At 48.9% G+C, this 26062-nt stretch overlaps 7 protein-coding genes across 7 annotated transcripts; 4 read left to right on the forward strand and 3 right to left on the reverse strand.

The window, feature by feature from the left end:
- Positions 1 to 127: 127 nt before the first annotated feature.
- HD556DRAFT_1345469 (uncharacterized protein) lies at positions 128 to 1240 on the reverse strand. Its single transcript, XM_041302225.1, has 2 exons — positions 786 to 1240; positions 128 to 728 (listed from the first exon to the last, which is right to left on the reverse strand). Exons 1-2 carry the CDS (start codon positions 914 to 916, stop codon positions 617 to 619), a joined length of 243 nt encoding a protein of 80 aa, XP_041164083.1. The 5' UTR covers positions 917 to 1240; the 3' UTR covers positions 128 to 616.
- Positions 1241 to 14995: 13755 nt separating this feature from the next.
- HD556DRAFT_1439521 (uncharacterized protein) lies at positions 14996 to 15356 on the forward strand (the record flags this gene model as incomplete). The annotated part of the gene is made up of 3 exons (XM_041305971.1): positions 14996 to 15058; positions 15116 to 15143; positions 15169 to 15356. 3 exons carry the CDS (start codon positions 14996 to 14998, stop codon positions 15354 to 15356), a joined length of 279 nt encoding a protein of 92 aa, XP_041164084.1.
- Positions 15357 to 15420: 64 nt separating this feature from the next.
- HD556DRAFT_1518196 (S-adenosyl-L-methionine-dependent methyltransferase) lies at positions 15421 to 16641 on the reverse strand (the record flags this gene model as incomplete). The annotated part of the gene is made up of 6 exons (XM_041309105.1): positions 16394 to 16641; positions 16257 to 16337; positions 15995 to 16208; positions 15833 to 15933; positions 15470 to 15783; positions 15421 to 15440 (listed from the first exon to the last, which is right to left on the reverse strand). The coding sequence occupies exons 1-6, from the start codon at positions 16459 to 16461 to the stop codon at positions 15421 to 15423; spliced, it is 798 nt and encodes a 265-aa protein (XP_041164085.1). The 5' UTR covers positions 16462 to 16641.
- A 2586-nt stretch (positions 16642 to 19227) lies between these two features.
- Positions 19228 to 19803, forward strand: HD556DRAFT_1231069 (uncharacterized protein; the record flags this gene model as incomplete). The annotated part of the gene is made up of 1 exon (XM_041297398.1): positions 19228 to 19803. A coding segment is annotated over one exon (576 nt), but the record flags the coding sequence as incomplete, so codon positions are not given.
- Positions 19804 to 19824: 21 nt separating this feature from the next.
- Positions 19825 to 21795, forward strand: HD556DRAFT_72546 (uncharacterized protein). The gene is made up of 4 exons (XM_041311430.1): positions 19825 to 20038; positions 20101 to 20589; positions 20644 to 20811; positions 20868 to 21795. The coding sequence occupies exons 1-4, from the start codon at positions 19919 to 19921 to the stop codon at positions 21642 to 21644; spliced, it is 1554 nt and encodes a 517-aa protein (XP_041164087.1). The 5' UTR covers positions 19825 to 19918; the 3' UTR covers positions 21645 to 21795.
- Positions 21796 to 21838: 43 nt separating this feature from the next.
- On the forward strand, positions 21839 to 24606 carry HD556DRAFT_1265934 (FAD binding domain-containing protein). Its single transcript, XM_041299108.1, has 13 exons — positions 21839 to 21939; positions 21998 to 22230; positions 22287 to 22406; positions 22464 to 22622; positions 22685 to 22886; positions 22942 to 23042; positions 23099 to 23139; positions 23186 to 23362; positions 23418 to 23473; positions 23527 to 23536; positions 23590 to 23614; positions 23666 to 23692; positions 23741 to 24606. The coding sequence occupies exons 2-13, from the start codon at positions 22201 to 22203 to the stop codon at positions 24425 to 24427; spliced, it is 1635 nt and encodes a 544-aa protein (XP_041164088.1). The 5' UTR covers positions 21839 to 21939; positions 21998 to 22200; the 3' UTR covers positions 24428 to 24606.
- A 506-nt stretch (positions 24607 to 25112) lies between these two features.
- Positions 25113 to 25836, reverse strand: HD556DRAFT_72666 (uncharacterized protein). The gene is made up of 2 exons (XM_041311438.1): positions 25200 to 25836; positions 25113 to 25143 (listed from the first exon to the last, which is right to left on the reverse strand). The coding sequence occupies exons 1-2, from the start codon at positions 25595 to 25597 to the stop codon at positions 25134 to 25136; spliced, it is 408 nt and encodes a 135-aa protein (XP_041164089.1). The 5' UTR covers positions 25598 to 25836; the 3' UTR covers positions 25113 to 25133.
- Positions 25837 to 26062: the final 226 nt, after the last annotated feature.

Here is a 26062-nt window from a genome sequence, read left to right on the forward strand (position 1 = left end):
CCTCGTACTGAACTGGAAACTGCAGGATTAACTTGATCAGTAGCACATATACTTGATACCTCATGTTGAATTTAATTATTGATTCTCGAACTTGAACGGCTGTTGAACGTTGTGTTGAACATCATCGAAATCGTTGAAATCAAACGGCCGCTTCAATTGTTTATCTCCCTCGCGTCTAAGTCCGAGTCACTGATACGGTCACATCAGTCACAAATGGGTCACAATGGTGAATCTGCTACAAAAATGCCTACTCCTCCTTCAATTCGCCGAAAATAAGGATTCTGAGTAGACCATTTTTATATTGTAGTACATCCCCACAAGATCTTGGAACAGATTTAGCTAATTCTAAGTTTAAAAAGAGTTACGAGCCAAAATCATGTATTCTATCCTCAAATCACGTGATGAACTGGTGTATGAACGAGGTCTATCTTAGATTACGGACACTGTAAGATAAACGTAGATATAGATTACTCTAATCAGCGCTGATAACGATCTTGTCAGCGCCGGCACTGTCCGCAACGTCGGGAACGTCGGGAACGTCGGAGGGCGCGCAGATATAGTTCGGCAAACCCCTCCCGCATATATCTACCTCTTTCTTGTCGATTTTCACTGGGACTCAGGCCTTAGGCCTGAGGAGTCGGTACCTAGGGTTTGTTGTAAAATTTGGTTTGATTCTCGAAGCAATACTCGAAACCTCACTTTGCAGAAAGGAAAGTTCTGCTATGCAGGTGAGTCAATCAAATCCACGAAAACTACTGATACTCACGCAAATCTTCGAATCACAGCCCCGGCATGCTCCGTTGTCCCAACACCAAGTGGAGCATTTATCGGTGCTAGTGCCAATAATGGGCGTAGCAAAGATTGATGATGCCGAAGCAGCAGCGACGGCGAGGATAATTGCAAAGGTGAAACGCATTGTGTATGAGGATGTGATATGGGATCAAATAATTCTGAAGGGTTAGTAGTAGGAATACACCTTTTTTTTATATGCTGAATAACGTTCCTTATGGCTTTAAGACCCTATCCACCGTTGATCCACCGAAATCCCTCTACTAGCCTCGCGTCAGCGAATGTGCGAGCTTTGAAGGTCTCCTGACATTCTTCTTGCGTGGTTGTGCCACATTCGACCACATGATATCTGCAATGCCAGCAGATTACCCCAGATGTACGCACGTGCAGATCTCGGATCCATCCTATATGGCATCCTACGAGCGATCCCCTTCGGGCGACAGTGCTACGGTATGTATACTTCATATTTCGCGCGATCAAAGGTATTCTCACTGCAGGTCAACGATTTTATGAAGGAAGAAGTATGTAACAGAAAAAGCGCTGGTCTGGTCTGGAGCCCCAAATACTGATAGTGTGCTGATAGGACATATGTCAGACCTCCCGTTTACTGACAGGGCTGGATCAAATTTTCCAATTCTTACGACTCATACATATGCGCGACAGAGATAAAAGGCGTTACAGGACGCAGCAGAAGCAAGAGGACCCGCAACAATGCAGTATGACGTGGTGGGTAAAGTGAATAAATTCGGACTCCCTTGAGTAAACGTGCGATGTCAGAGTACGGATATGTTCCGTGAGGAAAAATACGAGGTAGATCTAATTGAAGTTGGTTGTACAGACAATCCCTATGGTATCCTCCCATAGGAACGCACGCAAAGATGCGGCAAATATGCGCTAAGACCCGATGACTGTCGGCATTGAGCACAGTGATGACGACAGGTCAAATTTACTCTGCACTTTTCAAATGCATCACACTCTGAACACCGTTGGTAGAACAGGCAAACTTATGCGTTTCCATCGAGCCGACTTCCATGGCGTACTGCTCTCATTTCTTCCACCGTCCTGCGCAACGCACAACGCCAAGCGACTGATATCATACACCCAGCCCTTGGAAGGCAGTCCGAGAAATTCACCAATTACGCTAACATTCATGGATGGATCAACTGCCACGTGCGATGTTTTAAGATCAAATCTACAGTCCAGCCCTGCATGTAGCACGAATTGGCTGAGGGCCTAAATCCCGATGAAAAGCAATCTGTGCTATCTTGCATGAGCCCAATCTGGAGCGGTGTTGCTGCATACAGAACACTCGTTTCCGCAGAGAAGCTGCGCGCGCGTTGTCCTGATCACCGTACCTTTAAGAGAGTTTACTCAGGTAAGCTTGATTCCTGTTGCATTTCATACATTAATTTGGCGAGGCGCCTTCATTCACAGTACATGGGAAAAGATGCTGTGAGACTCTTTAATCAACGATTTGCACTGTGCTGAGGCTGATGCATTGTAGTACTTTCTTGCATACCCCATTTCTCTTGGTCAATTTTGCGGGTTTCATGCTTGAACGCGATGTCGTTGACTTGGCGTATAAAGCCGACACAGAAATTCCTCGTCCGTCTTTCAAAGGGAAGACAAACGATGAGTGGGTTAGTGAACTGACTTCTCAGCAGTTAACTTTGTTGAGCCTTTCAAAGACTTGGAAGAGGATGCACAGCACCTTCTCGAGGTCTGTCGTTCGTATCTGAGTTACTGTTCATCACTGACGATTTCCGGTGTGTGGAAAAGGGCACGCTTTGGGCTGTACATTTAGAGGTTCGAGGCGAGCGGATCAGGAGGGAGCTAGTAGATAGGGACAATATATCTCAGTCTATATTTTGGGACTCTTAGTCCATGTACAGTACCTAGTAGATAGGGACAATATCTACTCGTTTGAATCAGTACGCGCTCTAAAGTAAGTTCGAAAGTAACAACTCACATCTCAGTCTATATTTTGGGACTGAGATGTTCGTTCGATACATCAGGAAATTCTCACATTTGCTTTATGTACTTAAATGACTTGATAAGCACAAATAAGTAGGAACGATGGATAAGTAAACATTGACTTATTCAGACCAGTCGATCTCTTATTTTCGTCTTAATTTCACTTATCCCTCTGGTAGTAAGACGAAAAAGTGATCATTGGATCCAAACAGTACGATAAGCGAAGTAATGAAACACCACAAAAAGTCAATTAATAGGATTTATAAAACGAGCGGACAAAGCGGTCGAAATTGTGAGTGAGCGAAACTTCAACTTGAATACTGTGATGAAGGGCAATACGAAGGAAGGTGGCGGCGGTTGAACCTTGAATGGTACGAATGCTGCGGTGCTGACATGTAGGTGCGTCACAACTTGAATATAGCACCACCATGACAATATAGTATTCTGTTGAGATAAGAAAAGAGGTCAGTGATGTTGATGGTGCGGGAAGAAACTAATGTTACAAATGAGGGCACGGTCGTTGATACTCTCCTCCACGTCATCGTCCAAAAAGTCCGTGTTCGATGTCTTCATAAGCTTTCGTGCGCGCACAATAATGTTGAGTTTTGTTTCCTCATCCCTGCTACTGATTGATTTCATGTATGACTCCGTCTCTTCGTGCCAATTCGCGAATGAAAATTTATAATTTCCGCTCGACATCTTCCCTGTCACCTTGTTGAGCGTTTTTGGGAGTTTGACGCCAGACTTGCCAGTTGTCATGGATGCGAGAATGTCTTCGACCTTGATGACTTTGTCTTTAACGAACTTGAGGGCACGTTCAAGCTAGAAACAATCAGAAAAGCAAATTTCAGATAAAAAAAACCTCACCGCAACAACACAAAGCACGATGACACCGTCCATGCCTTTACCCAAGGCAAGCTCATCAGTATATAACGCAGGGACATCAGCATGATCGACGATGGCGCTGAGATGAGTGGATGCGATCATTCGCAGTACAAACACTGATAGGTAGGCTGTGTCCCGTGATATATTGTCTGGGTCTTCATACATGAAGGCGTAATTCTGGAGGAATCGCTTGGCAATGTCGGCGTTTGGTGCATCCGTGATGCACGAGCAAAAATCGACGATGATGGCAAGTGCCGTGGAACCAATGTTGCTCCTCCACTCCGAGAGTCGCTGTTGCGCCTAAAACAGCATATGAAAGATGCAGCACAAAATGTATTAAATGAACTTACTACTGCAAATACTGCACCGTTCGTATTTACCTTGTATTTGACATCAGGGTAGACTGTATCAAAAATCTCCTGCAGTGCGTCTGCCATCACAGACTCAGGTATTTCCCATGGATTAGGTTGACTTCCAGCCCAGAGAAGCGTGGTAGACAAGAAAGCCTTCACCCACTTTGAGTCAGCAGGTATGGGAAGATCGTTGTTGCGATATTGACCACGGGGCTTGATGACCTCCTGTGCAGCAGTCTTCCCGGCATTTGATGGGACTTGGGTGCTGGGGGGAGGCACAACATCATCATAATAGCCTGCCGGGACCTGAGTGGAGGGTGGAGGCACAACATCGTCATAATAGCCTGCCGGGACCTGAGTGGAGGGTGGAGGCATGAGATCGTCGTCATCAGTAACCTTGGAGGCTCTGGAGCGCTCTCTCTTCAACTTTTTTGGTGGGGGAGGGGTAGCGCTCTGAGATACAATGGTAGATGCCTCAAATATACAAACTGAGTCGGTTATGCAAGAGATAAAATAAACACGCACTGATGTAGTCTTGCGAGGGGCATATACCTTCTTCTCCGAGTCAATGATGGCCTCGGACAAGAGGCCTGTCATTTCCTGCGAATCATCAATCAAAATGTCAGAATCATCCGTGGCCTCGGATGCAGTCTCGTCAACAAAATCTGCAACATCATCCGAAGCCTTACGCTTGACACCACCAGACTCTGCAAAATAAGTTATCTGCTCCGGCTCAGAGTCACTCTCACTAGCGGGAACGATTACAGTAGACTTCTAGAATCCAGGTTAGTCCTTGAACAGAATGGTTCATGGAAATAATGACTTACTCTAACTGCCTGTCTCCCTTTCTTCTGAAGTGCAACTGGATGCCGTTCCAAAACATCAGAGCCATCAAGGCTATCATCGCTAACCATCAGGACATCGTCGGTAGATTCGGAGAATATGTTGAGTTCGGTTGGCTGCTTCTTGTCAATGGCCGCAGATTTGGTCTTAGAACTAGTGTTAGTACTGGTGGTGGACAACACTGATGAGGGCGGAGTGGAAGCAGCTTGAGATGCAGAATAGGTGTTCGATTTGAGACTGGTTGCATTGGACTTTGGGTCAGCTTGTGGTGGGACATTGTTGAACCAGCCATCGATAAAACTGTTGAGTGACGATTTTTCAGTCGTCCTTGAAACCACACGGTTAATAAAGAATAGAGTTGACTCGGTGAGTAAAAACATTGGGAAGCAAGTGTGTTGACTCACGATAATGCCGCATTGTTGCCTTTATTGTTACTGATGGCACGTGCATCCGAAGCAGCCTTCAATCCAGAACGGGCATTTCTGATCGCTTCCTTCAGTAACATCGTCTTTTCCTGCTTCTTTGTCTTGCCGCTTTTTCCAGCAGCCTCATCAATCTCACTGTCTCTGAGAAGCGTGTCCTCTAGGTAAGTGTCAGTTTCAGTTACTACTCTTGATAGGAGGCTCATACCACTTGCGGTGTCCTTCATAGACACTTTGTTACCTTTGCCTGTAGGACGAGGACGGGGCCGAATAGGTTTTGGCTTGCTTTCATGCATTTTGGCTTCAAGAGTCTCCATGCCGTCTTCAATTCCTGCAATTCGTTCAGCAACCTTTTGAATCCGGGCATTCCTCTCTTCAGGGCTTTCATTTGCGTATGGGGTATTAGCAACTTTTGAAGTCTTGGTACGAGGTTTTCCCTTTGCATTCTGGAGCCGCTCCTCAGCTTCAGCCTCCAGAACAGGCCTACCAGGATGAGCATTTGCGTTTGATGGACGAGTCCGACGCGTGGACACTTCTTGTGAGGCTTTGGGGGGCATAGCTGACTGACGGAGATGATGGGAGGCGAGGACGAAATGAAGCGAAAAGTTCAAGGTAAAATTTGCATGGTACTGGCCCCGTCAATTTGCACAAATATGCGCTCACACTTGTGTTACGTTCCAGAACTTACTACTTGGGCTCAATTTTCGTACTGCTACGTCTAGTCCCAATTCAGTTCTATACGCCAAAGTTCCCGTCAACTAATATTCTTCAACCGGCACTCTAGCACGCATGGCACCCTGCTCTACTCAGTATTCTCGAAGGAAGCATAACTCGTTTCAGTTACCCTGCGGTCATCCTGGATGCAATCAACATTTCAAATCTCAAGGCGGGCGAACAAGACACCGCACCATCATGCACCCAATCCTGTGCCACCCAAGGACCAATGAACCTGCGCCGCAGGATATGGATATCAGTCCTCCTGGTACGACTCGCTCAACGGTTACCACATTCCTTCTGACCCTGATTTCAGAATGTTATATTCCAAATTGCTCGTCTCCGCCACCAATACAAGAAGTAGACACTGATATGAATTCCAGTGAGTCCCAGCGGTTCCTGCTACCCGACCCACAGTTCTAACAATCCCTTCTGAAGATATTCCGCACTATGACCACTCATTTCCACCACGACCAAGACAAGAACGAGATGGCAATGCTAATGGTGAGTCACAGTTCCAGTCTCAACGCCAGTACCTCTTTTCTAACAGCACCTTCCGAAGATGTTCCGCACCACTCGTCTCCAGCACCAGCCCGGGAAGTAGACTCTGAATTCTATGGTACAGGCAAATCTTTGTATCGAAATTATCACACTGGTTTGAATGGTGATTGTACCTTTTTTATTCTTACTAGTAGCACATCTGATGTTAATGACGTCTTAGCTCGACCATGCGATGCAAGTGGCAATTTTTTGCCCCCTGGTACTCCACCAATCCCTCTCGCAGAACAGTCACCTGATGACTGGTCACCATTTCGCAATCGGATTGAATTCGAGACGGCTGAGTTTTTGTACAGCCATGTACAAATGTCTGCACCCAATATAAACACTCTTCTCGATCTCTGGGCTGCATCGCTTCTCAAACATGGCGATCAGCCACCTTTTGCAGATCGTAAGGACCTCTATAACACAATCGACAACATTCCAATCGGTGGTGTCAGCTGGCAGTCTTTCAAAATTCAGTACTCTGGAGAGAAACCTGTTGGGCCCGATGTGCCTCCATGGATGAACCAACAGTTCGAAGTTTGGTATCGTGACCCTCGTGAAGTTGCACGAAACATCCTCACCAACCCCGACTATGTAAATGAGTTTGATTATCGCCCTTTCCGCGAATATTCAGTTGATAAGGACGAACGCCGTTATCAAGACTTTATGTCGGGCGATTGGGCCTGGCAGCAAGCAGTATGTGGTATTATAAAGTTAGCCTCTTCGTACTAATCATGCTTTTCAGGATATCATTGCGGCTGATCCTGACAATCTCGGAGCAACATTTGTGCCGATAATACTCGGAAGCGACAAGACAACAGTGTCCGTCGGCACTGGAAACAACGAATACTATCCATTATATCTATCTATTGGCAATGTCCGCAACAATGTCCGTCGAGCACACCGAAACGCCCTCTGTCTTATTGGCTTTCTTGCCATACCAAAGAGTGAGTTTTTCAGACTGTTTCGCACTGGAACCCGGCTAAGTCTTGTAGCTACCAATGAACATAAAGAAAAAGAAGAATTTCGGAATTTCCGACGCCAGATCTTTCATTCCTCACTCGCCAAGATCCTCGAAACGCTCAAAGATGTCATGTCAAAGCCTGAGGTCATACGTTTCGGTGACGGTCATTATCGACGTGTCATTTTTGGATTAGGACCATATATTGCGGACTATGAAGAACAAGTTCTACTTACGTCTATTGTGAGGAACTGGTGTCCAAGGTTTGTCTTACTAGTTCTTTGCCTGCTCTCCTGATATCTGATACCTTCAAAGGTGTCTTGCTCCACGTGGAAAACTAGATGATGAAGATGCACTCTGCCGATGCGAGGCACATAGAGAGGCTCTCGTCGAGGAGGATACATTTGATGTGGATATGCTGCGGCGTGAGTTTGGTATTGTTGGAGATGTTGTGGTACGCTTCATTCAGTTGCTGCAAGTGCTCGCGGGACTTATTTATGTTCAGCCTTTTACGAACGACTTCCCTCGTGCCGATATTCATCAACTCATCGCACCAGATATCCTGCACCAAATCGTCAAAGGCTGTTTCAAGGATCATCTCGTTATGTGGGTGGAAAAATACCTCCATCGTATTCATGGGAAAAGGAAGGCTGAACAAATTATGGACGACATAGACCGTCGTCTGGCTGTTGCTGCCCCATTTACTGGCTTGCGACGTTTTCCGCAGGGCCGTGGATTCAAACAGTGGACCGGGGACGACTCTAAAGCGCTCATGAAGGTATGTGTATGTTTTTAATTGACATAAGACTCGACTGATAAAATATATGTTCAATGACATGTAGATATATCTACCTGCAATAGAAGGCCACGTACCAACGGACGTTGTCCGTACATTTCGTGCATTCTTGGAGTTCTGCTATCTCGTCCGAAAGAATGTTATCACGGAGGACACAATCTTGCAAATAGAGGATGCCCTTCGCCGGTTTCACCACTATCGTCCAATATTCCTCAAGCTTGGCATCGTTCCTACATTCTCGCTCCCGCGCCAGCATGCAATGAAGCACTACCCTGAACTTATCCGTCTTTTTGGAGCGCCGAACGGTCTCTGTTCATCAATGACAGAAAATAAACATATTAAAGCTGTAAAGCAACCATGGCGTCGGTCCAACAGGTACAACGCACTCGGGCAAATGCTTGTGACAAATCAGCGACTCGACAAACTTGGAGCATTGCGTGTAGATTTTACCAAACGTGGTATGCTCAATAGTACATGTCTTAGTGATGCTTCAAACATGAAAGGTTAGTGAATAGAGATCGCACTATTATTCCTTTGCTGATTTCAATTAGGTCATGTCGATGATCCAGGCGATAATGAACCCATGAATGACATTCCCAACACTATTCAATCCAATGCTGCCGACGACAACGACAACGATGGACTTGATAATGGTGAGATCGATGATGGGCCACCTGAGATTGAGGCTCATGTGCAGCTTGCTCAAACATGTCGTATGTGGTTTGATGCTTTTGTTATTAAATAGCTTATAATTATATTAGAACGAAACCGTGCTCAAACCGTGGTGGCACTTGCTATCGAGCTCTCTGTTAAACACTTACGAGAACTCATCGGGAGCTTTCTGTTCAAACAGCTTCACCCTCACGACACTCGCGACCATGCTACTATCCCAGCTGACAGCTTCCCGGTCTACGACGGGAAAGTCTCAGTAGTCAATTCAGCATCATCAAGATTCTATGCACCCAGTGATTTAAGTGGGGTTGGAGGGATGCGAAGAGAATACATTCGATCCTGCCCGAAATGGAGGAACGCACATGCCCGCTATGATTGCGTGTTTATCAATTCACGACCCGAACTTGACGGAATGCGAGGACTCGAAGTAGCGCGTGTGCTATGCTTCTTTTCGTTCAAGTACAAGTTGGTCCTATACGAGTGTGCTGTTGTTCATTGGTTCAGCGTCATCGGTGATGCTCCTGATGAAGACACGGGCATGTGGGTAGTTCAGCCATCATTCGATGATCGCTCTCCAGACATTTCAGTGATACACATTGACGCAATCTATCGTGCAGCTCATCTCCTTCCCATTTACGGTACTGATCCCATCCCTCATCATCTCAAATTTTACCACTCTTTAGACAACTTCCGTGCCTTCTATGTCAACAAGTTCGCGGACCATCATGCATTCGAAATTGCATTTTAATTCGTCCCGTGAACGGCTCGGTCCTTACTCTTCTGCTCTCCTCCCATCCTGCCACCTCCACCAAACAACTTGGGATCCATGTCCCTTCTGCTGCCCTCCCGTCCTGCCGTGTCCTTGGGACATGCTCCCTCCTGCATTCTCCTCACCCGGCGAGGGTTTTAATCTCTGCATTTGAGATCTCCCTTCGACTTGCGCACATGTGGGGATTGGATTAGTAGCTGATTTTTTCATGCGTGTGCTTGGATTGCACGCAAACCGCTCTCCTTGTTGATCCCGGCTCAGCGCCATTGAAAACTTATAAGATTCTGAATTGTTACCATCCACGTACTAATGTATTTGTCGAAAAAATGTCTTATCGCACTTAATTCACTTTTGCGTCTTATACTACAACGTTGATTTGAATCGAGTTTGCAAAAAGTGGTATCAGTAGAATAAGTAACATCAGAGGTTTCCTTTTTTTACTTAGCGACTTTTTTCAGACCAATAATATGAGTCAGACCGAAAAGGAAATGTGAGATATTGCTGATGTATCTATGAAGTTTATAAGGTAAAACTGACGTGATACGTATATTAGCGTTGTAAGGAGAATGATAAAGTGAAACATTGGTATCTAGACGTCGAGTGACACTCGACGTCTCTTTTCTCGTGCCTCTGTCAAATGGTCGCGCTCGTACTACGTGGCGTCGTCCGAAGCATCCGATACGACCGAACTCAACACTCCCCCTCGAGCGGGACCGAGTGACATCATGGTCCTGAGCTTCTGGAAGCGCGGTCGTGGTAACGGCTTGGTGAACGTGTCTGCTACGTTGTCATCAGTAGGACAGTAGCGTAATTCGAATGTTCCGTTCTTGATATGCGCACGAACAAAATGAAAACGTATGTCGATATGCTTCGTGCGCGCATGGAACTTGCTGTTCGACGCTAACGCAATCGCGGACTGATTATCGCAATGAATGGGGGTAGAGCCATGGTCTTCGTCGTAGAGTTCTTTGAGGAGAAGCTGTAAGTAGAGTATCTCCCGCGCAGCAGCCGTCAAGGCTATATACTCTGCCTCCGCGGTGGACAATGCTATAATTGGTTGCTTCCTCGAGCTCCATGCAACAGGGCCGCCGTTTAGCATAATCACGTACCCAGACATTGAGTGGCGATGGGGCTGGGAGGCCCAGTCTGCATCGACGTAAGCTTCAAGTCCTCCATCCGTTCCCCCCAACGTTAACCCGTGGTCCGCTGTACCTTTGAGGTAGCGCATAGTGCGCTTGGCAGCTTCCCAGTGCACCCTGCCGGGGTTGCGCATGAACTGGGATAGCGTGGCCACAGCGAATGCTATGTCGGGCCTCGTGCTCGTAGCAGCGTACATGAGTGAACCAATGCCACGCTGGTACGGCACGTCCAGCATGTCAGCGAGTGCGGCATGAGTATCGGGAGACTGCTCCACCGACAATGTGCAGCTAGCGTCCATTGGGATCACTGCGCTCTTCGAGTCGGTGAGATGGAAGCGTTCAAGTATGGTACTGACATAGGCGTGTTGGGAAAGGGTGATGGTGCGCTCGGGTCGGTTCCGTTCTACCCGTAGACCCAATAACCAGCCGAGTTCGCCCAAGTCGGTGATTTCGAAGTACTGACGGAGGTGGTGTTTGAATTCGGTGATGTGTCGCAGGTGTTTGGATGTGACCGCCATATCGTCGACTGAGACGGTGACCACCATGTGTTTGTCAGTCTCGCGTACGTAGTAAACGGCTTGGTCAATTTGCGAACGCGTGAATCCCATCTCTAAGAATACACTTGCCAGTTCTTCTGACCACTCGAATCCCGCCTGCTTTAACCCATACAAACATCTCTTCAGCTTCAGAACCTTGCCCTCATCTCCAGCCTTCAGGTATCCAGGAGGTGCTCTCATGTAGATGTCTTCCTTGATCTCAGCGTGCAAGTATGCGCTCTTGATGTCGACTTGGTGAATTTCCCAGTCCTTCTGGGCGGCCATAGCGAGAACAGTACGTATAGTGGACATGTTGGTGGTTGGAGCGAAAGTCTCCGAGTAATCGAGGCCGTGCTTCTGACGTTGGCCGTTTGCCACGAGTCGGGCACGCAGCTTGAGTTTCTCACCGTTCGGGCCGCGTTTGGTGGCCAAGACATAATGGCAGGGTATGACGTTAGCATGACGTGGTACGTTTACCACTTCCCAGGCTTCTAACTTCTCAAGCTGACTAAGTTCATAGTCTATCGCCTCTTGCCATTCCACCGCGTCTGGACCGTTCAAGGCTTGCTGGAGCGTCGGTTCGGGCTCTGCTGCTGCTAGAGCCCAGTGGGTAAGTGGAGCGTCGTTTCCGTCCTCGTCTGGGACAGTCGCTATAGAAGCTGACTCCCCTTCATTCAGGGCCTTGTAGTACCCAATTGGAGGGCGAACGCGCGTTGCTCTGGGGGCAGTAGGTTCGGGGAGTGGTGTCTGGAGCTTCGGTGGGGTAGATAGTGTGGGTGTCGAGACGTGCTGATCGTTACTCGCTGGCAACGGCACCTTCTCCCCCTCGATCGGTACGTCTGCAGCCACGGTTATAGTTGTGGGCACGAAACTAATGTTTCGTTCTACAGAAATGCGACGCTTACCCGGCCAGTAGACCCGGTACCCTTTGCTCTGGTCGTCCACGCCTATGAAAACCGCCTCCTCCGCCCTTGCCTCCAGCTTCCCAGCGTCCTGTAGGTGGACATACACCTTTGCGCCAAACTCGTGGGCCTGGGCCAAATTGGGACGGCGACCGTGCACCAGGTCGTATGGGGTGTGTCCTGGCGTTGCCCTTGAAGGTAAGCGGTTACGCAGCCAGCTGGCATAGCTGACTGCGGCAGTCCACAGGAACTTGGGCACGTTACGTGCCAGCAACATCGCGCGTGTCAACTCGACTAGCGTCCTGTTGAGGCGTTCAGCGACGCCGTTCTGCTGGGGAGAGTCGTGTACGGTGAGTTCTCGTTTGATACCCTGACCTGCTAAGTACACATCGAATTCTGCACTTAGGTACTCTCCTCCCCGGTCGGAACGCAGAGTCTTAATCTTCGCGTCATGCTGCCTGGTGAGTCGTGCTTCATATTGTTTGAAAGCTCCAAGGGCCTCACTCTTGTGCTTCAGGAAGAGGATGTGCGTTTTGCGGGAGTAATCGTCAGTGAAGCTCATGTAATATGAGCTCCCACCTATGCTAACAGTTTGTGCAGGTCCCCAGAGGTCAGTGTGGATCAACTCGCCATACGTCTGCGCACGACGTTTCGACTCCTTTGGGAACGGCTGCCTCGCAGCCTTTCCCTTCTCACACGCCTCGCAGAATTCTGGTTCCGAGGCGGAGTCGAGCTCAACGCCTTCCACCAAGCCCTTTTCGACAGCGGACTTAACTGCCGAGTGCGATACGTGTCCCAGTGCACGATGGAGTTCCCCCAAGGTGACTTTTCCCTTGGCTAATGCAGCATGATGCTCGTGCTGACCCGCAACGGTGTATAGGCCGTCGACATGAGGTATTTCGGCGATTACTTGCCGTTTGGGACCCATGGACAAGATCCTGCAGTTGGTCCCCTCGAAATGGACTGATAATCCGGCGGCTGTTATACGGTTCGTCGCCACGAGCGTATAGCTCATCTTTGGCACGTGCAGTGCGTCCTTGAGGGTGACTCTGGTCCACTTGGATCCTAGCGGTAAGTGCATTCTTACATCACCGCGACCTATGGCACTAATTATCGAGCCGTCTGCAGTTCTAATGTCGAGGGGTTTGATTGGGGTATAGGAGATGAACTCGGCTCTGTTTGGGCAGAAGTGGGAGGTAGCGCCGGAATCAATGATTGCTGTGCGGTTCTTTTCGGGTGAGTCGTTTTCTCCAGTCATAGGCACGCTGTCTATTAACGCGAAGGCGTAGTTATCCTGGGAGTCAGTGGCGGCTGCTGCTGTTGCAGCAGTCTTGTTCTGTCTCGCCTTCTTCTGACATGGGCCCTGCCCTTCCTTGCCGCCTCCCTTCCTCCAACAGTCACTCTTGTAGTGGCCTTTCCTATCGCAGTTGTGGCACACCACGTCTGCGTTCTGCTGGTTGGAGTTGCCAGTGTCACGGCGACTCCCTTGGGTGGCTCTAGCTGTAAAAGCTGAGTTACTCCCTTTTTTTCCAGTTCTACGTTCTGAGAGCTGACGGTGCTCGTATTCCTCGGTGACCACGCTGATCAACTCATACGGGGTAAGCACCTTCGTGGCTATTTTGGCCGCTGCGTTTATTGACGAGACCAACGGGCGGTAGGATTCGGGCAATGAGCCCAACGTGATCGCGTAGAAATCGCGGTCATCTATACTAGCGCCCATGCCCGCAAGCAATTCTCGGAGGCGTAGTTGCTCCCCGAAATGCGCTTTAACATCGCCCCCTTCCTCGCATCTCAATTCCTGGAGTCTGCGGCGGAGGTCTATCTGGACCAATTCAGTTTTCCCTTCGTGGATCTTGCAGACCTCGTCCCAGATGGAGGCTGCGCTGCCTAGGTTTTGGATCCGGAGCAAGAGCTGATCGGAAATGGTACTGAATATTTGTTGTTTTACCATTGAGTCCTTTTGCTGGTATTCGTCTATCTGATCATCTAGGTCCTCGATTTCCGCATCCGTTGGCTTCGAGCCGTCCTTCTTCCTCGGTTTCCCAGTCGACAGGTCAACCTCGAAAGGGACGGGCTTTTTCTTACGACCGTCGATATATCGCATCAGGCCTCGAGCGCCAATCGCCGTCAACATTCTTCCCTTATAGGTTATCCAATTCAGGCCGTCGTCGGCGAGCTTTGGGATGTTGAAGAGCGCGGAGTTGGAGCTGGGGAGCGAAGTATCCATGGTAGTAGCAGGGCTCATAACCTTTAGAGGTTCGAGGCGAGCGGATCAGGAGGGAGCTAGTAGATAGGGACAATATATCTCAGTCTATATTTTGGGACTCTTAGTCCATGTACAGTACCTAGTAGATAGGGACAATATCTACTCGTTTGAATCAGTACGCGCTCTAAAGTAAGTTCGAAAGTAACAACTCACATCTCAGTCTATATTTTGGGACTGAGATGGTAGTTCGATATCTATGAAGTTTATAAGGTAAAACTGACGCGATACGTATATTAGCGTTGTAAGGAGAATGATAAAGTGAAACATTGGTATCTAGACGTCGAGTGACACTCGACGTCTCTTTTCTCGTGCCTCTGTCAAATGGTCGCGCTCGTACTACGTGGCGTCGTCCGAAGCATCCGATACGACCGAACTCAACAGTACACACTGTGAAAACTTTACCATCCACTAATTTCAGGCGAGTTGCGATCATGGGAGATGCCGCACATGCAATGACGCCGTTCCAAGGCTCTGGTGCTGGCCAGGGCATCGAGGTCGGTTATGCACGACTGCACTCCGAGAAATCTACACGTGCTGATTTGATTTCATAGGGTGCTTACTTGCTCATGACCGTTCTTGGTCATAGCCTAATCTACAACCCTAGAAACAGTACCTAGGGCCCTCGCCATCTACGACAAGTTGAGAAGGCCATTCTCATCAGAAGTGGCACTGCGCTCGATGCGTGGGGGCCAACTATGCGCGTTTCAAGAGGACGTCCCTCTGCACGAGCTCGGTGATGCTCTGAAGGAAACTGTCAGGCTTGTGGAGGACAGCCCGATCGATGTCAACTGAGAGATCTGATATATGACGTGTATTCTGGCTCGGAGTTATGATTACTCGACTGTTTCCTCTAGGTCTACTTCTTTCTAGATACCACTATGTAAGTATTGTACGGATATTGATACACGTGCCCTCCTCCTTGTTAATCCAAACTCTACCATCTCCCCGCTCGAGGATACCTGTAATGTTCTCCAGTACCTTAGCCTTTTCGTCTGGAGGGAGCACGGAAATGTAGCTGTTACTCTGAGCGCGATCCGTAACAATTTGTTCACTAGCAAGAAGATGATATGCCCATTCTGCCTCCTCCTCAGGATGGAACAAGGAGGTATACTCGGGTGTAGAGAACGTCTTCCTCCAGAGACCGAGGCGAAATTGGGGCGTCCCTTGCTCATGAGCTTCGATGCAGTCACGGAGTTGTGCAACCCAACCTGCACCGTCTCTTCAATGTTGTCAGACAATTTGATACAAAGCAAATAAGATAAACAAACCTGTCTTCAAGGTTCCAGATAAACACGACTGCGCCATCCTTCTTCAAGATACGACCGAATTCAGCTGACGCTTTCCCATAATCGGGGCACCAATGGAATGCCTATATATCAGACGGGTAAACGCCTACACCTACCTGATTCAGCCCTTACAATACTACTTACCTGTGCAATAATGATAAGGTCTGCCCACCCGTCTTCCACATCAGTGTCATCAAATGTCCCTTTGACAATAGAACTACGAGTATCATTGACAGTCTTCCTCCACACATCACGCATGCCGTCGCTAGGTTCGATAGCTCTCAGCGTACCAATACTCGTGACCCACTCCGAGTGAGCCAACAAGGCACGGGTGAAGATACCCGTCCCTGCCCCAATTCTGAAAGCTAATTGAAAAGAAGAAGTAAAAGTAGTGTGTGTGACTCACTCGACAATATTCAAAGGTGCCGTGCTCTTGGATACCTGGCGAATGTACGAAAGACACTCAGTTGGGTACGAAGGGCGAGCTCTATACACAGCTCATGTATTAGTGCATGTGGATCACGCGGACCGAAGTCAACTCACCGATCATACAGTTCATTCGTCCCAGCGCCAAATCCTGTCTCTGCAACAACATGTACCTTCGTCGTCATGGTACGTATGAGCTTCAAACTTTACGTAGAAGAAGCGAAGACGAATCGTTGAACTCGCAGAGATACGAGGCTAGTTATCATAGGTGGGGAGCCAGCGCAGAGACGTTATTTATGTGCATGCCATGCAGTCACGGTCGCCTTCAGAGACCCTGACGATAGAAACGCCGAAACTGCCATAATGTTAGCCAACTCTGATTCTACTTACGTAAACTCTGGGGCGGCTTCGAGCGGAGTTTAAACACTGCTCAATGGCCCGCTGAGTCGTGGTACGTAGTACGGTAGGCTTACATATCATATCGATAAATTCTTGAACTTTGTCTGCTCAAGTCACACCGTGAAGAAATCTACAAATGCAATGCACTGCTACATAAAATAGTCTAAATCGTGAATGTCATCATATAGGCAGGCGTGGGAGCACCGGGGTGGGTGAGAGGTGTCGGGGCACAAGACAGTCGAGACATCAGTGGGTATGCAAGAGTACTCGCGCAGACAATGTACAAGGGTGACGGTAGGCACAAAGTGTGGGAAGGCTCATGCAAGGCGGTAAGGGAACACGCGAGAGTGCGCGCTCGATGGTTCCATTAGTTATAAGCTTAATACAAGTGAGAGGGGCAACAGGTGCAGGAGAACAGCGGGATGTAACAATGGACACGAAAAACCATCCGAAGGTGTTGGGGAGCAGGGCGCAACAGAAGTACTGTCTACTAAAATATTAGTGTCACAAAGTGTGTATGGGTATTCCGAAGGACATGCTCTAGGTCATTGGGAGAATTGGTCGTGAGTTGAGTTGTACTAGATTGCATTCCTAATTGTGCGGGGTAGTTCATCGTGTGTCGTTCAAGTTATTACAAAACAGTAGAATAAAAAAGAAAAGTAATGGTAGCGGTGAGTATAGAAGCAGGTGGCGGATAGGAGAGGAGTAGAGCTTGTGGAGCGGCAGGCGCAAGTTGCGATGGTGATGAATAGTACTGGGGTAGCCAGCTTCGGCTTATACTGGTCGTGCGCCAGTTAGGTGAGCAGTAGGTGGGCTCACTTGATTTTTCGGTTCGATTCCCCTCGGATTGGCGATGCTTAGTGATGCTCGGACTGAATGAATTGAGCAGCCCTGGATTGTTACTTGGTCAGGGTGCTGTGAGAGATGATTGTTTAATTTAATTGCTCAGCGGACAAGCGAGGAGCGAGGTCACCGAGGGTGATCGGTGTCAAATGTTTCCAAGCCTGCACATACCGGTAAGTGCCTAGACTGTCACTGACGGTCATCATTCTTCACCTTCATGCTCTCCCTTTCAATTCGATCATCGTCATTGCAGAATTGGAAACACAGACCGCCAGCCATACAGCCAGATTTCTACATCACCAATTCTGTCAATTCGACATGACTATAACCACCCAAGAAACCAGATAAGTCGATATTCCCTGGAAAATCAACGAGTACTTCAGGATACATAGATATGGAGGACGCTATATGCATACTCTCCGCTTGAAGATGACGAGATAAGCAATTCCACCGCCTTGGCCGATTTTTGTTTCAGACCTGAAGGATAGACGTAGACGACGAGGACTGGGTACAGGCGCTGCATCTTGGTGAACACAAATCTCTGTCAACTGATACGTATACAACGCTCGATGGTGGATCGTCCGAGGAACCCAAGTAAGATGTCTTTTGATGAGATTTCTGCGTTGCAGATGCGGAGGTTATCGCTTTGAACTATCCGCTGGCTGAATCTTATACGCCGAGGTCTGTGAGGAGGTTCGCAAGTTGGGAGTCCGTGGATAGATATATGAGCGGTGCCAACGGGTAGAAGAAAGAGAAGCGGTGTTAAAGAGTCGCATGCGAAGCACAGTCGGACCGGCATCCCAGCCGAAGATCATCAAAATCATACAAATGTTCATTTGCTGTTGAATCGCATGACAGCACATGTCTCGCAAAAATGGACGCGGACAGCTCAAAATGCTTCGTCTGATGCACGTGTTGAGTGATATATCAACTCCATGGATAAATGCACGAGCTTCCCATGCCACGGCACGCGTACGTCGCACTCGAGTTGGAAACCGGATATCGGTAGGTGCTGCGATTCAGAAGACAAGAAGGTTGACTTCCGCAGTTGTTATCTGTTGATGGTATGTTGCTTTAGGACCAGCAGGGGATTCCGGATCTATGTTTTCCTTGACGATGGTATTGTCCAACCCGCTGCCCAGGCTTCTCAGCGGCAGGGTCGATTGGCGAAAAACACGCGTTGGATGTTCCGTAACCTAGCTCCGGTGAGTTTGACTGATGCTGGGGGGAAATGTATTCACCAACGCGCCAGGTGAGTCCAAAGATGGGATCAAACTTGACCGCTGAGTTGTCTGTGCTGCGTTGATTCTTGAACGCTTGATGTTTGTTGAGGCCGACATCGAAAGACAATGAAAACGCATACAGGCGCTTGTCATGTCGATGTTTGATCGGGTTATCGACATGCATCGGGCCGTGGTCGCCAGTGGCCGCGTGAATGAAGGGACCATGTCGATGAGTTGATACTCTTTGAGTTCAAGGAAATCACAGAGTCTCAACCGGACGTGACAGTCTGACATGGTTGATATAAAATTGGTTATGTAATGTCAAAGCAGTGATACAATGGACACTTTAAAAGTAGTAATAAGTTGTAGAGTCACTGCCATGTATTAACCCTGGCACACCTCATAACCTCGTCCTAGTCAGTTCCTGTATGTGAATCCTTTCTCAAGACACAACCAAACTAACCCACCATCGCTTCATCTAGTCCCATGAGCGAAACACTAAGCACACCCCGAGCAGGTCCCAGTAACACAAGTGGTGACAAATCAAACACCTCACCACTCCCAATACCACCCCTCGCACGTTCCCAATCACACCATTCTACCGCCTCAAAGGCTTCGAAGCCCATCTCTCGCACTAGTTCACAACCTCCGACAAACCGTGAAGTTCTACTGCTCCTCGCAGATGCAGAATCTGCCGTGCGCGATCTCCGCGCAGACGTCTCTCTCTTGAATTCACAACTCTCATTCGAGCAGGACCGTGCTGATAATGCAGAGCTTAAAGCAAAGGAAGCATGCCTACGGTTCAAAGAGGCCAACGATGCGCGCGTAGTCTCTCAAAGCGAGATTGTACGACTGACAGAAGAGCTAAGACTATACAAAGACGCTCTCGAACAAGCCCAGAAGGAGATTTTCCGTGCGCAGGGCGTGATGAAGGACGTCGAAGACAGGAGGAGGGATGCAGAGGAGAGCGCTGCAAAGTCAAGGACTAGGTTGCGCAAATTGATGGAGGAGAAGATGATCGAAGTCGCTCGTGAGGAAGGCCGTAAACAGGGTCTCCAGGAAGGATTGGAGATGGGGAAGGATATGGGGTACGTGCATGGGCGGACAAAGGGTTATGCACAAGGTCGAGTAACAGCAGATCGTGTCCTCGACCGTTACTTTACTGCCCCCAGTGACGATGAAGGTAGCGATTCGAGAGGTGGCTCTGTTGAGGCGCAGAATACCCCACGATTCAGACCAGAACCAGTATCGCGCACTTCCAGCGAACAATCACGTCCTCGTACGCCTACACGTCCTCGTACGCCTACACGTCCTCGCACACCTACACGCCCCCGCGCTCAACCACAACCACAACCACAGCAACAGCAACGTCCACCCCAGACCTCATCTGCACGCAGTACTATGTTCTCCCCTGCCAACGCGATGGACGACATTCCTTCAGATGGTTGGATTCCAGAAGCTGATTCTTCTCTCATCATCCGCTTGCCACCTCCACATGAGTTTCAGCGCTCGCGTCGTACGCCCTCCCCCATTTGTTCAAGTCCTGACACACCTTTGCGCTCCCTACCCCAAGATCCTGTACTTATGGTACCAGAGCCTCGATCTCCTGGCGCGCCATTATATTCGGTCCCTGCTTCGGACTCTCGTAACCAACGAACGGTACGTCGGAGAGCTTCGGGTACGGAAAGTATGGCCTCTACGAGGACGTCGGAACTAGAGCTGCTTAGTCCTCCGGAGCACCATCAATCTAGCGGGCTGAGTGTCATTCCTGAGGTTACAAGCGTACGTGAGCAGAGTACGCCTAGTAGCCGGAGCATGAGAGCGAGCGTAGAAGAAGAAGCAGACGAGGTGTGTTTTACTCAACAAAACTCATTTGTGGCGTGCGTGCTGATCGAGTTGCAGGGTGGCTTCGTACATGTTTCTATGCCAGCCCCGCGTTCGTCTAGAGAACAGATTCGGCTGCAGAAAACACCGTCTACTATATCAGTAGCTAGATCACCAGCACAACAATCAACGCGTCCCATTAGTTCATCATCATCTGGTACCGTCAACATTACGATCCAACCGCCCGTGAGTAGCCTCTCTTCTCAGACTATTGAGCGCTGACAACCGCGGCACAATTCTAGTCACGTCCCGCATCCAACATGTCGCAGGTAACACCATCTGGGCAGCGCGCGTACTTCCTCAGTCCCGCAGACGCTGACCGCCCATTACCACCACCACCACCATCGTCGTATTCTCCATCACCAGCACACGTGACACCGTCGATGGTGCCTATACCGCCTACAGGTAGCACGATGTATTCAAACTTACCTCCAGGCCTCCCACCTGGGTTCGTACCCACCGGTCCACCAACCACGCGTTCATACACGCCAAGCAGCAGCCTAGCACCTGCCAGCTCCTCCCAACACGGTCACCACCAATACAGCGGACCCACCAACCACCAATACGCCAGCAACACGATCGTAGTCCCATGTAGCCCCAAAACGATACACGACGACCCGAACGAACCAGTAGTGATCCCCCCTCCCTCTCAGAAGTTTGGGCCTGAGTCGGATGACGACTCTAGTGATACTAGTAGTGATGCGGGGTTGCAGACGCCGAAGAGGAAGTATAGGGCTGCGGGGAGTGCGGCGAGTTTGTATACTGCCACTGCTCCTGGGAGTGGGACGAGGTATTCCGTGGGGATGGCTTTGAATGGGAGTGCGGGTGGGACGCCGAGGGTGGGGTCGTATGGACGGAGTGGGAGTGTTGGTGGTGGTGGTGGTGGGGAGGGGTATGTGAGGAGTGGAGGGGAGGGGTATGTGAGGGGTGGAGGGGAGGGATATGCGAGTATGAGTGCCAGTGGTAGTGGGTTTGGGAGGATGGCGTATGTTAGTGAACAGGGGAGTGTGAGGGGGTGATATTCACGATTTATGATACGATGATTTACGAGTTTGAATTTACGAAAAGGTGCTGGCTCCTTCTTATATGGATTGGCATGACATGCGTTATAAATACTCTATCTTTTGTCTTTATGGAATATGGAATACAAGGTTAGACTGTTATTACAAATCTGATAACTCGACAGGGTTGTTTGGAGTTGTTTGTAGAGACACGGGGTCAACCCGGTGGGATCATGCAGGTGAGTATAGTCTACTAGTACTACTAGTGAAGGAATCAAGTATGTCTGTCGTTCCTGTGGCTAAGCCTCACAAGGTACAGGTCAGTTTCTTTCAAGTTTACATAACTCGGGAACAGACATCAATACCATCAGATAAACCCCCACCGCACTGTGTCCACGGACGTTTTGACATATCATCCGACAGGGACGTGTAACGTCGGCAATTCCTTGCTATCAGTTGCGACACTGATACGGGATGCACAGTTGGACGTATGGTTACCTGTTCCGCTGTGATCGGCTATCCCATATATTATAAGATGTGGTGACTTTGATCCAAAAACCTCTGAATTCTACACATGAATTCTACTCATCCTCCCGTGCTAGTCGTAAGTGAACGGCTTATTATGGATGGTTGCCCCTCAGCTTAGTTCCTCTTTCTTAGGTGGGCGCTGGGCCAGCAGGTCTGGTAGCAGCGTTAACCCTCCTACAGAACGGTATACCGGTTCGCATCATCGACAAAGACCCTAACCCTCGAATCGGACAGCGTGGTCCTGGAATCTGGGTGTGTCATGACAACACTTCTCTAATTTCCTATAGTCTCATTTAATGCATAATCCAGCCACGCTCCTTCGAACTATTCAACTTCCTGAATGTCCCAGAAGTTAACGAGCTGGCGAAACCTGTCCTCACAATCCGTTCGTACAAGCACGGGACAATGGAATTTGCGACAGAATCTTTGGTGACCCGGCATGTGGAACCTACCCCTACGATACCATTCGTGCGTACTATACAGAACCATCTCTCTCAAGCAGTCATGCTGATGATTTTCTCCTATTGTAGCACGTTCCAAAGCTGATAGGTCAGCAACTCCTAGATGTGATTCTGCGACGTCACCTAGAGAAATTTTCGTGCTCTGTCGAGATGGGCACAGAACTGCGTTCGTTCGAGCAGTCTGATGAAGGTGTCACGGCTGTTCTAGCAAAGAACGGCATATTGGAGACTTTCAATACCAAGTGGGTGATCGGTGCTGATGGTGCTAGAGGTAAAACGCGGTCAAATTCAAGTGCAGTAGGATGAGTCTGAGTTATAGTTTGTAGGCATCGTGCGTAAACAGCTCGGGCTTACATTCTTAGGCGAGACTAGAGACGATATCCGACTGGTCATGGGTGATATTCGTTTACATGGTCTTGATAGGGAGGTGCGTCCGAATTCTACCTAATCCATGAAGGAGTGCTCCTGATACTATCTTGAAAGTATTGGCACCGGTTTGGGACCTTTAAGCGAGGGTATGTCCAGTCTCTACTCTTGAAGGTTGCGGATGTGTGTATTGACGCTGGGCAGCGTCTCATTGCGTCCAACAAACGAAATTGGCGAGGATGGCTGGCAATTTGTCATTATTGATAATGATCTAGACACGACAAAGGTCGCTCAGAGCGAAGAGTTGATCTTCGAGATCATTGCATCAGCGATACCTACTGAGATTACGTTCAACAAGCTTGTCTGGGTGAGCGAGTTCAGGTATGTTTTATCTTGTTACCTAGATGCGTTTTAAATGTTCATTTGTTTACTTTAGGGCCAATATCCGCATGGTAAACACGTTCAGCGAGGGCCGAGTCTTTGTTGCGGGCGGTATGTGGTTCTACTTTTGAATGATGTACCTGTGCTGATGGAAGTCTACGTAGATGCTGCTCAGTATGTCTATTTTTGAGCGCTTTCTTGCCAAACTGATTCTGACATATTTTCAGTGTCCATAGTCCGACCGGTGGTCAGGTGTGTGCATTCTGATAAAATTCAGATGCTTACTCATCCATCTATGAATAGGGACTCAATTCAAGCATACAAGATGCTGTAAGTCTTGCAAATGCAGTGCGTATGACACTACTGACTGTATACCAGTTCAATCTAGGTTGGAAACTCGCGCTCGTCGAAAAAGGCCTTACCGACAAGTCTCTTCTTGAGACGTATAATGCCGAGCGTCTGCCTGTCATCTCCGAGATGCTCGAGATGACCACCACGATTCTCAACCAGGCATTGAAGACGGACAGCATGACCGCTGCACGAACCCCCATCCTTTTCATGCTTGGTATCAATTGCCGATTCAGCAACATTGTTCTCGACGAGTTTGCAATCCCAGGGAAGCCTATCAATGCGTACGGGGTGCTCGACGAGGAGCACCTAGAGGCTGGAGACAGAGCACCTGATGCACCAAATTTGGTCCAGGTGGGAGGTGGAGAATCCGACGTGAAGACGCTTTTTAGTCTTTACAGACCTTGGTATCACACTGTACTTGTGTTCGCGCCGAGTCACGCAGAAGCTACCCCGATCTTGGGTGCGCTGGAGGTATATGACACAAGCGTTGTGCGATCGGCAGTCGTTCTGCCTTCATCCGCATCAGTGACGTCTGTTGCATCCCCTGCTGACCTTGTTTTTGTTGATCAGGAGGGCCATGGTTATTCGGCTTACCTCGTGGAAGTTGGCCAGACGAGGGTGTTTGTGATCAGGCCGGATGGAGTGATCGGGGCAATCGTACATGGTACAGAAGGCGTGAAGAAGTATTTCTCCGGAATATTTTTGAATGTTTAGTTATTTTTGCTTGTGCTCTTACATCTCAACTGATTCGTATTTTACCATCAACGTAGTTGTTAATTGGCGTAGAGGTCATTGCGTTGCTTCCGCTTTCTCTATAAGGAGTTGAAAGCAGGCCGGTGGTTCGTATAGACATCTTTTCTTTGCAACTACTACACCCATAATATTGTCAGCAGTGTATCTATCGTTAGACAAACAATCAGACAAGAACCCGACAAAGAAGTATGATGAGGGACAGGAACATGCACACCATGACATCATTCCAAGTATGATCCCAGTCTTCAGGCACCGCTCAGAAATTTACAAATAGAGACGCACGGAGCACTTGAGTTCAATGATCTCGTCAGGATGGGTCGATCAGCACGTCCTTATATCTCTGTACGTGTGAGGTTGTAGCCGCTCCATCACATACACTTCGATTGAGACTGGCTGCCATGAGAACAACGGTCGAGTTGGAAAGTCTGAAGGTGATGACAGGAATACCGAAGCACCTGTGTCACATCAGCATAATATCCAAGGGTGTATTTGATAAAATTAGCTTTCGCTACGTGCTCTTGCGAATCAGCAGCAGCATCGCCCAGTCTGCTGTTCAGTGCATTGTTCGGTCGGACAACCATAAATGCAGGATCGGTGCTAGGTATAAAATAGGAAGGGAATCATAGAATCAAATAGTACACTCGGTATTGCAGCAATAAAATCATCGTTACGTGGAGCTGGAGGGATTGACGTTAGCAACTGCGAGGACAGATTGTAAAGACCAAAAACTCACGCGTCTCGGCAACTCGACCAGCGCGTCCCATGGGCCATGCAGCTCAAATCAAGCTCAGGATATCCTCTGGGTATCACCAATAACGTCCAAGGAGTATAAAACGCGTGTTGGGAAGCGGGAGGTACCCAGAAAAGAAGCTCATGTCTGGGTCCTATGATCCACCCATCAGGTTGCAGCAAGAAAGGGGTTGAATCAGAATCATGATCAGAGGCGGGTTCGAGCAAGTCAGCGGGGTTTGGCAGGGCGTGTTTCAGGCAGGACGAGAAGGAAATGGGGGGATGGTTACAAGTGTTGGTTGGCGTGATACGATTTTCTTGAGTGGGAGATGCGGTACTTCGATGCAGTGGAGATGTAAAGGGATCCAGCTCCGTTGACTCGAGTGATGGCAGCATTTTCATAAGCCGCACAGTGTTATCCAATGAACCAGACGCGATGCGAGTACCATCCGGTGAGAACGAGACTGAGTAAACCGCGCCAGTGTGCCCCTTCAAGGGCTCACCCAATGGCTCTCCCGTCGCTGCATTCCACAGCCGCACAGTGTTATCCCATGAACCAGACGCGATGCGAGTACCATCCGGTGAGAACGAGACTGAGTTAACCGCGCCAGTGTGCCCCTTCAAGGGCTCACCCAATGGCTCTCCCGTCGCTGCATTCCACAGCCGCACAGTGCCATCCTCCGAACCAGACGCGATGCGAGTACCATCCAGTGAGAACGAGACTGAGTTAACCGCTTCAGTGTGCCCCTTCAAGGGCTCACCCAATGGCTCTCCCGTCGCTGCATTCCACAGCCGCACAGTGTAATCCGATGAACCAGACGCGATGCGAGTACCATCCGGTGAGAACGAGACTGACCAAACCGCGCC

The sequence above is a fragment of the Suillus plorans genome, assembly GCF_016647745.1.
Source record: "Suillus plorans strain S12 chromosome Unknown HD556scaffold_10, whole genome shotgun sequence".
Taxonomy (NCBI): Eukaryota; Fungi; Basidiomycota; class Agaricomycetes; order Boletales; family Suillaceae; genus Suillus; species Suillus plorans.